Genomic DNA, 10,840 nt, shown 5'->3' with positions numbered 1-10,840 from the left:
CACCAGCAAAAACATTAATCACAGACATTGGATGTTTACTTTGTGCTTAGAGGAGCAAATGGTACAGAGTCAAAAAGATGGCCCTCCTTTGATATCTTTAGAGATACAACTTTAGCTTTATATAGTACTGTACATATAATGTTTGATTTATGTAGAGTAGGAAATGGTTAGAAACCTAATTAAGATTTTTAGGGTTGGCTGGAGTCCTACTTTTACATCATACATTTTTCACAGTAGTACATTACCACCAAATGTACACACATAAGAGACTTTTTTTTAGAAGGCAATCAACCTACCAACCTACCGAGGTTCATTCAGAACATGTAAAAATGCTATGGTACTGGGGTTCTTAAACTTTTTGATCAGAAGACCTAGAAAATAAAATTGTTATTGTACTGGGACCCAAGAAAATAATTTTTACCACAATGTCATAGCCACATAACAAAAATTAAACACACAAACGTAGGTAATGTAGCTCTGTATATATATATATATATATATATATATATATATATATATATATATATATATATATATATATATATAGTACATCATTGAGGGAGGTATTTACCATTTGAACTTTTGCCTTTTGCAGAACAACATTACCTAAACTAGTAACGCCAGTGAAAAAAGTTTGACAGTGGATAGGATTTTTTAAGGCAATGAAAATGCATAATTATGTAGCGCTACTCCTGTAGGAGCTGCAGGATTATTGTCCTGGTCTTCCCAAACTACTGCCCTGCAGCCAGGCACACACCAGGCTCATTTACTCTTTCTTCAAGGACCAGTCTAGGGGATGTTGCTTATTTTTGGAGAACTTAGATAGGGTTGAGGGAAGTGGTGGGATACTTCAAAGATCAGAACTAGATTATCTGGACCAAGCTCTTTAGGACATCAGCCGGTGTTCACTTTAACAGACTCACAGCTGACTATAAGGCACCAGAGAGGTAGTCAAGCACAAAGTCCCCAAGATCTCTCAGTGTCTGTACTCACAAGGCCTAAGGACAGATGGCAGCCTCCTTCCAATTTTACAAGTGACACCTTCCAGTGTTACCCGACATATCTTTGGCAGAGAGCTCCCCTCAGTCAGCTTCTTCTTAGCACCTGGGTCTCAGAATTCCACCCACCTGAGGCCTCTTCAACAGCAGCTTATGCCTGAGAGCTTGACTGATCCACTCTGGGAAAAGACCCAGTGTTCTGTGTGCTCCCAGAAAATTTGCAGTCTCCCGGAATGCCTTCAAAGTCTGCCTCTCTAGGATAGACCAGGGCAGCATCAATATTCATGCTGTCATTAGGGATGAGCTTTATGTTCGGGTCGAACATTGGCTGTTCGAGCGTTCATCAAAATACGAACATTATGGGGCGTTTGCGGCAAATTCGAGCAGCACGTCACGCCCCACAATGCACTGCGACATCGTAGTGCATTTCTGTCTGATGATTGGCCAAGCATGCACTATGATTCGCATGCTTTGGCCAATCACAGCACCGTCAGCAAAGAGAGCCATAATTGGCCAAAGGCAGGGTGCCTTTGGCCAATTATGGCTCAGGGGGTTAAGTCCGCGCCCCACACTATATAAGGCGGCCTGCACGTCGGCCCTGTGTAGTGTGTTGCTGGCGTTGACCGAGAGAGAGTGTCATTTCATTTAGATTGAGCAGGCAGGTGATTCAGTTAGCTGCAGTGTATTATATATATATATATATATATATATATATATATATATATATATATATATATATATATACACAGTCAGTCTCGTATATATATATATATATATATCCACTGTATCCAGTTTATCTAGATGTGACTGCCGTCCGCTCCTGGTGTACTGTTTCTAATATACTTCAGGCAGGCAGGTGATTCAGTTAGCTGCAGTGTATTTAATATATATATAGTCAGTCTCGTATATATATTAGAGATGAGCCGAACACCCCCCGGTTCGCATCCAGAACATGCGAACGGACCGAAAGTTCGCACGAACATTCGAACACTGTTAAAGCGTATGGGACTCGAACGTGAGAAATCAAAAGTGCAAATTTTAAAGGCTAATATGCAAGTTATTGTCCTAAAAAGGGTTTGGGGACCCAGGTCCTGCCCCAGGGGACATGTATCAATGCGAAAGAAAGTTTTAAAAAAGGCCGTTTTTTCGGGAGCAGTGATTTTAATGATGCTTAAAGTGAAAAAGTAAAAGTGAAATATTCCTTTAAATGTCATACCTGGCGGGTGTCTATAGTATGCCTGTAAAGTGACGCGTGTTTCCTGTGTTTAGAACAGTCCCTGCACAAAATGACATTTCTAAAGGAATAAAAGTCATTTAGAACTGCTTGCAGCTGTAATGTAATGTCCAGTTCCGGCAATATGGATGAAAATTATTGAGAAAAACGGCATGGGTAACCCCCCCAGCACTACCAGGCTCTTTGGGTCTTGTATGGATATTAATGGGAACCCCGCACCCAAATTAAAAGAAGAAAAGAAGAAAAGAAGAACCCTTGGCCAACCCTTTGCAGCTATAACATCTGCAACTCTTCTGGGAAGGCTGTCCACAAGGTTTAGCAGTGTGTCTATGGGAATGTTTGAAGATTCTTCCAAAGAGCTGTAATGTCAGGCACTGATGTTGGATGAGAAGGTCTGGCTCGTAATGTCCACTCTAATTCATCCCAAAGGTGTTCTATCAGGTTGTGCAGGGCAGTCAAGTTCCTCCACTCCAAACTCGCTCATCCATGTCTTTATGGACCTTAATTTGTGCACTGGTCCAAATCATTTGGTGGAGGGGGGATTATAGTGTGGGGTTGTTTTTCAGGGGTTGAGCTTGGCCCCTTAGTACCAGTGATGGGAACTCTTAAGGTGTCAGCATACCAAGACATTTTGGACAATTTCAGGTTCCCAACTTTGTGGGAACAGTTTGGGGATGGCCCCTTCCTGTTCCAACATGACTGCGCAGTGCACAAAACAAGGTCCATAAAGACATGGATGAGCAAGTTTGGGGTGGAGGAACTTGACTGCCCTGCGCAGAGTCCTGACCTCAACCCGATAGATCACACTCCTAAACCTTGCAGACAGCCTTCCCAGAAGAGGTGAAGCTGTTATAGCTGGGTGGGCCAACTCAATATTGCACCCTATGGACTTTGGGATGCCATTAATGTTCATGTGTGTGTGAAGGCAGGCATCCCAATACTTTTTTTTATTTAATTAAATTTCACATTATACAAAATATAAAATACTTTGTTCCAAATTCTCATTCATAAAAATATATCGTTTTCCCCTATACCCCCTCCCTTTTGATATTTGTGTGCTTTGATAGGTGTTATATACCATCTTGACAGACATTTATAATTAGTTTCTATCGTATTTATATCTATTGCTGTTCCGTCTGTTAATTTCAACATTTCTCTTTCTCTTGCTCACTCCAAGTTGCTTCCCACCTATTCAAGAAAGTTGGTACCAATGGTAGCGACATTAAAGTAAGAATCTTATAAATCTGGGAAATTCTGTGCCTTGTTGCTTTCTGTAAGTTGAGCGATTTTTCAAATGGTAATAAGTTTTCTCCTGATCTCATTGGATGTGACATCTATCACTAGTAACTCCTTTTTGTGTGTTAATTCCTGGATTGTGTATATCTCTCCCTCTTTCATAATATCCTTTAATCATGCATTTTTATCCTTTATCCATACTCCAAATAGTGTCTCGTTCCCTGGAAAAATATATACTTTTGACAGTATAGTGTATATTCAAGCATATTCAGAGTCAATATAGAGGTCAATTATATTTTATTTTGTTATGTATTTATATGTGATAGCATAGTTTTCATTATCTTTATCTTTATACAAACTTTGCTTCTCAAATTAATATGTAATATAGGTTTCAGTTGCTTTGAAATTATGTATGGTCCTTGTGTGTTGTCCTGCAACAGTTTACCAATCTCTTCTCCAGGAGAGTCGGTCCATAGGCAAGCCGATGATGGATGTATATCTTCTGTTTAATGTGAATGTACATGTTGTTTAGCGTTTAAAGTAGTTGCAAAAGCTCAAGGTTTTTTACCTTCATGCATATACATGAAGATAAAATACCTTCTGTGCTAATCACAGAAAAGTGCAAGATTACAAAATGTAATTTGCACATAAAAATATAATTAAAAAAATATAACTTGGGTGGAGAATTAAAATCCAGAGATGGTATTGTGAAGTCTAAGCTTCTAGTGTTTGTCTAGTAATGATTGTGGATTTCATATAATGTTTTGCTGTAAGCTTGCACCACAATATACTGTATTTATATCTCTCAATGATGATTTCTTACCTGCGCTTTTTATACAACTTCACAAAGCATGCTAGCCCGACCACACACACAATGACAGCAACTGTTATCCCCACAACCAGTCCGATAAGGGTGTGATGTATCTCATCTGCAGAGGTGATTAATATACTGTAGATCAATATCAAAATGTGACGCCGGGCTCAATAACAAAAACTGCTACAGCTAAATAGGAAATATTACAAGAAGGTCACCTAAATTGGTACTTAAAGTACAACTAAAGAGGAAACTTTTTTTTCTTTAGTTTTGGATAGAGTGGAGAGGGTTTAGAACCCATGTCAGTTGCTATTGCGAACTGTGCCCCCGTTAGGGAGATTCACCCTCTCTATTTGTCCTGATTTACCATTATCATTGAACTGAAAAGAAAATCCCAAATTTTGGCCTGTCCCCAGAATAGTAATAGAGGGGAAATCTTTCAATGAGGACACCTGGTGACCTGGGGGTCCTCAAAGAATGTCCGTAATTTGCAGGGTTTTCCTCTCATTTTCTGTTTTGGATATGGGACAGGACGTGAAGGGAAATCTCCCGAATGGGATGCAGATGGCAAAAATTAAACTGACAGAGGTTATGACCCCTCCAAAATTAAGAAAAATTAAAAATTGTATTATTCTTACCGTAATTTTCCTTTCCTGGTGCCGATCCATGGCAGCATACCTGTGATAAGCTCCGCCCCGGACTCCTCCCCTCGGGATAGTGAATATATTATAAAAGAAAGATCAATAACCCCCATAGCATTCTCTTGTCATATCGAATACCAAGGCAGGGCATGTATGCTGCTATGGATAGGCAACAGGAAAGAAAAATTACAGTAAGAATGATACAATTTTCCGTTTTCCTGGTGCCTCCATGGCAGCATACTTATGATAAAATAAATAGCTGAAATACTGGGTGGGTAATGCTCATAAAGAAATGTATTAAGTAAACGCAAAAGCTGATTCAATTGCCCTTCTTCCGAACTCCACTGAAGTGAGTGCTCCTGGATCAATTCTATAATTTCGCATGAACGTGTTTGGAGAAGACCAAGTAGCCGCTCTACAGGGCTGTATTCAGGGCTTGGATGGGAATGACCTCCATGATGAAGTGTATGTCCTTACCTAAGCAAGCGAGGGTCTTGATCTGAAGGCGGCTGACTCATTGCTGCGGGGCAGGCAGTAGCAGCTTAGAAAGCAGACAGAAAAAAATGGAAAGAAATAGAGGGAGAGAGGGAAAAAAAATAGACAGATTTTCAAAAATAAACATTCTTTTGGACCAGCGCGCCACAACCACTAATGCTAATGTTATATTTCCCCCCTCTCTTTCTATATCGTCTCTTTTTTTTTTTTTTATAAATAAATATCACCTACCAAAGCAACCCAAAGCAGGCTGCCATACTAACCTTCCCTCATCCTTAAATAGGACAAGGGGAGGAGAAAGGGGGGCGTGGGATCACCTTAGTCCACGCCCTCCCATTCCTCCTATTGTGAGGGCAAAGCCTGAAGCTGTTTCCCTCAAGGAAATGGCGCTAGAGCTGCCCGCTCATCGTGCATGCGCCGTACGGCGGCCGACGCCGCCCAGGTCCCGCTTACAGTCTCCAATTTGCAGAGACTATGTATGCTATGAGGGTTGCGCACTTGCGCACCCATTGCAGAGCACGAGGGATGCCACAGACCCGAGGGAAACTAAAGGGAGAGAGAAGAGGTGAAAGCCAAGAGAAAATTTATAGAATCTTCGCAAAAAATGACAGTGGCATACCAAATAAAACATAGGAAAGCTGCCTTACCTGCCCACACAGCACTGTACCAGCCATACCCAGAATGCAGGACTAATGCTCCAGGTTAGGAGACTGCTGCTGCCCTGAAAGACCCTCAGAAGGGGCTCCCCACCTTATCAGCGCTTTTAGCAGCCCAAGGATGAGGACCGCATCTGGGAGAGGCTTGAACCCAGACGGAACCTGCACACAGCAGAAGCAAGGACACGCAACACCACCATCCATGAGGTATGAGGAAAAAAAGGAAAATGCTATGGGGGTATTGGTCTTTCTTTTATAATATATTCATTATCCTGAGGGGAGGAGTCCGGGGCGGAGCTTATCACAGGTATATTACAACTTCCATTATATTTTTAGGCACCGATCTGAATGGGGCTCGCAGTCAATTACAGCTCCTGGTCAATATTGCTACCTGCTCCACAATCAGACTTGTGATCACAGAACCTGGCAGAGGGAAGTCTTCCAGAACCAACTTCCTTTGTGGCTCTAAGATGTCATGTGACTGAATACCAAAAGCTGAAAAGGAAGATGTGAAAAAGCTTGCCACAATAAACCATGTCCTTTAGAAACACCTAACTCTTACCATGGCTTCCAGTCACTGAGCTCCATAGCATACTTTGCATGATATACTTTCTTCAGCACTCAGAAATATGTTCCTACCAAGGGTCATGTGGTTGGAATTGTCCCTCAGGCTAAAGGTTCCCAGTCCTTCACTGACCCCTACCTCATCTCCAGCAGAATATTATATTCCATCATTCCCCTCCTTCTTTACTCAACACTGGAAGCCGAAAGAAGCAAATTATCAACTATTTTTGATTCCCAGCATGGGATCCGGTGTGTCTCTGATTACCGATTCAGGTGCGAATCAGGTCCAAATTTTTGCCTGAATACGCACCTGAATCAGAGCCAAAGACACACAGGACCCTTTTTTACTGTGGACCCTTGCCGCACCGGAGCTGGGACCCAAACGTTAGCAGTGTCTACTACAGTGGTTTCCAGATTGTATGGCCATCCTACAGGTATGGCACATACAAGCTGTACCAATGTAACTATGTAAAAATTGCCATGCCAAATTGTCCTCTTTATTTACGTTCGACTTTCTATATATTTTTTTTTCTTAACAAAATTTCACATTCCAGCCCTTCAAGGATTACTCACCTAAATGTACTATTAGAGGTTCCTTCAAGCTGCTGTGCTCCACTTGGCAGTAGACACTTTGCTGATCTACAGAATTTATAACAGTTGATAACACTGTTATCTGGTAAGTCCCATCTCCATTGGGTAGAGTCATGGTTGACAACACTTCTTCTATTTTATTTTCCTTCCACAAGCTTACATTGATTGGCTTTGGATAGAATCCAGTGACCATACAGATGACCTCTGTACCAGATGTATCAAGTTTCTTGGTTATGTGGACCTGTGGTTGAACTGAGATATATAGAGGAAAGTCGATTAGAAAAAGGAAACTGGTAAAGCCATTTCCATGTTATGTTAAGCAGTAAGGAAATGTAGAGCTGGGGGGCAGGAGGCGGAGCCTAGCGGAGCAGACATGCATTGTTAGAGCTCCACACCGCTGAGGAGAGAAGAGAAGGACAAAGCGGAGCCTGCAGGCTCAAAAGGTATCCATTTGAACCTTTTTGCCCCAGGGAACAAACTGTGTAAGTTTGGGCAGGAAATATAGTACTGGGAGGAAACCGTGGCAGAAATAAAAATCACCTCACAAAGAGCTCACAGGCACTCACTGCAGCTGAAGCAGCTCCAGTCACCTCACAATATACAGCATCAGGGCGCTCTCACAGACAGAAAATGTCACAGCAAGACTCTCCATTTGAGTCAGATACAGAACAAATCCTCTCACAAACTTCTCCACAAGCCTCCTCAGTATCCCCAGTAATATTATTACAATTTGAAAAGATGCTTCATAAGGCTTTAAAACAAACCTCAGACCAAATAACAAAAAGCCTAACCAAAGAAATAAGAGAGCTGGGAAACCGCACCGCAGCCTTAGAAATAAAAATGGATGAAATTGAAATTACAACCCAAGAAAATATAACAGAATTGGAACAATTAAAAAAAGAGAATTTAATACTTCAAACTAAGCTCGAAGATTACGAAAATAGAGCCAGACGTTCAAACTTGCGCATAAGGGGAATACCTGAAACCGTGACAGACCTGCAATCTACTATTACTGCTCTATTACAAGAACTAAAGCCAGATATCCCTATTGAACGTTTAGAACTGGACAGAGTACACAGAGCCCTCACAGCCAAAAAGAAAGATGGACCCCCACGTGATATAATCACAAAATTTCATTATTACAGAACGAAAGAACAAATACTAATTGTTGCAAGAGAAAAAAAGGAACTTAATTTCAAGGACACAATTATCAAATTTTTGCTGACCTATCCCAACTTACTATTACTAAAAGACGATCCATGAAACCCCAACTAATGGAACTGCAACGCCACAACATTATGTATCAATGGGGCTTCCCCTTTTCAGTCAGATTTAACTACCAAGGTACAATTTACAGAAGCAGATCAGCAGATGAACTACAACAAACCCTTTTAAAATTAAATCTGACAGAACCCACAAGCAGCAACACTCCCACACGCAGAAGAATGGCATCATCTTCACCTTCAGGCAGCACCCAGAAAATTTCAGAACAAAATGGGAATCATCATTCTCACAAAAGAGGCCGTTATGCCACATCATCCATGGACCAAGAAGATTCAATGGACTGACATCCTAATTCCTGATATCTCTTCATTTATTATACTAAGAGATGGTTCTCTATAAAAAAAAAACTATATTTATAACTGAATGTAACTGCATTCTGATAGTCACACACTGTGTGGGATCATGTTACATTCCAGTTATATTTCTTATTACTTCTGATTCATATAGCCTTAGAATATATAAGTGAAATAAGGAAATTCTTGTTCAGTTATATATTATCAGGTAATAACAATAGATTTATTACTTTTTAGGACAAATATGTTCAATAATCCAGAAGTAATGGAAGCTTTTTCTTTCTTTTCTTAAAACAAATATATTATTACCTAACTAGTTCCTAGAACTATGTTTTTGTTTATTCTAATCTGAAGCAATACAACCTCAATTTTATGAGTTAACATATCTAAACAGTTACATATGAATAAAATATGTAGTTGTTTACTCTAAAAGGGTTAAAATCCCAAAATAATTCAAACTATCTTCATCAATACCAAAGTTATTAACAGTACCTTTCTAACTGAATTATTTAGCCTAGGGCAAGACTAACCATATACAACCACCCTGGAATAAATAATTTCAACAAAAACTATATTCTGCACTCCAATTAATGAAACATCATTTTGATGTCTTTTGACATAGCACTTCTCTCCTGTAAGCGGAAGATCCGTGTACCCCCATTAGCCCTCCTCATTCTTCCAACCATATTATGTGGGAGTGTGATGAAGGCACTTATTCCCCTGAGAGAGATATTTATTCTCTTTCACGGGTAAATTGTGATTACTTGCAAAAAATAATTTATACAATGTATCATCTAATCTCATATGTTTTTTGTTTACTCTTTACTCCAGAATTCACTGGTTTCTTTTCTATCTATTCATCTCTTCAGTCCACACAGGTTGATCTGTGCAGTCAGCTCTGCATAACAAAAAGTAAGTCAAAACTATTTGATCTATTGCCATGGCACCACTGAATATACTTTCCCTGAATGTTCAGGGAATAAATGTCCCTCAAAAAAGGACCAAAGCCTTCCGTACTTTCCATAACAAGAAGGCTCACATAGTATGCCTCCAAGAAACACACTTCACCAAAGATTCTACTCCAAAATATATTTCTCCTTTTTATCAACAAATTTAAACGGCTTCTGCCTGTACCAAGCAAAGGGGAACTCTAATTGCATTTCACCGATCCACACCATTCACCTTATCATCAGAAATTAAAGACCCAGAAGGTAGATACCTGATACTCGTGGGTTATATAATGGATACAGCAATCACGGTGATTTCCTACTACGCTCCTAACAAACAACCTACACCATTCCTCTCACATATATTACAAGTGATTAATACACACAAAATAGGAACAGTGATAATGTGTGGGGATTCGAACCAGGTCCTCCTCCCATTTCTAGATAAATCACCTTTTACACCATCCAAAATAACCTCTAGATTACCTTTTTCTCAACTTCTTTCCAAATACAATCTGGTAGATTCGTGGAGAGAAAGTAACCCAATGAAAAAGAAATTCACTTATTTCTCGCACCCTCATCAAACCTTCACCAGAATAGATCATATTTTTCTAACAATAGGAATGATACCAGAAATTATTGCATCAGATATAATTCCGATTCCGTGGTCTGACCATAATGCAGTATACACTACAATAGCCTCAGCCATACCAAAAGTGCATGACCCAACGTGGTACTTACCGGACATAATGCTCAAACACCCACTACATCAGATGGCCATTGAACAAGCTTTAAAGTAATACATATCAATTAATAATACAACAGACATCTCCCCAATAACACTGTGGGAAGCTCATAAGCCTGTCTTGCGTGGTACAATACAAAGACAAATGGCACTATTTAAACGGGAACGCACAAATCTAGCAAAAAAACTAGAACTCAATTTTAATGCAGCCTACATATCATTTCAAGATAATCCATCTCAGAGTACAAAATCTCATCTGGAAAAATCTAGATTGGAATACGATCTATTTCTCACTGAGTCAGTTGATAAATCCCTCAAACGCTCCAAACACAATTTCTACAT

The 10,840-nt window shown here is 40.0% G+C and overlaps 1 protein-coding gene across 2 annotated transcripts in view; it reads right to left on the bottom strand.

The window, feature by feature from the left end:
• Positions 1–304: 304 nt before the first annotated feature.
• The window catches only part of LOC141107553 (antigen-presenting glycoprotein CD1d-like), a 114,274-nt gene continuing 103,738 nt past the window's right edge, over positions 305–10,840 (bottom strand). The window contains exons 4-6 of one of the 2 annotated variants that reach the window (XM_073598374.1): positions 7,212–7,481; positions 4,292–4,397; positions 305–371 (exon numbers count right to left, since the gene is read on the bottom strand). In XM_073598374.1, the coding sequence (XP_073454475.1) occupies positions 350–371; positions 4,292–4,397; positions 7,212–7,481 (398 nt within the window). In that variant the 3' untranslated portion in view covers positions 305–349. Of the gene's footprint in view, positions 372–3,759; positions 3,971–4,291; positions 4,398–7,211; positions 7,482–10,840 lie in introns of those variants that run through there. The other variant, XM_073598372.1, reaches the window with a different exon arrangement.

This window comes from Aquarana catesbeiana, linkage group LG09 (assembly GCF_042186555.1).
Source record: "Aquarana catesbeiana isolate 2022-GZ linkage group LG09, ASM4218655v1, whole genome shotgun sequence".
Taxonomy (NCBI): domain Eukaryota; kingdom Metazoa; phylum Chordata; class Amphibia; order Anura; family Ranidae; genus Aquarana; species Aquarana catesbeiana.
Note: the sequence above shows the minus strand (reverse complement) of the source record. Positions and strands in the feature narration are given on the sequence as shown.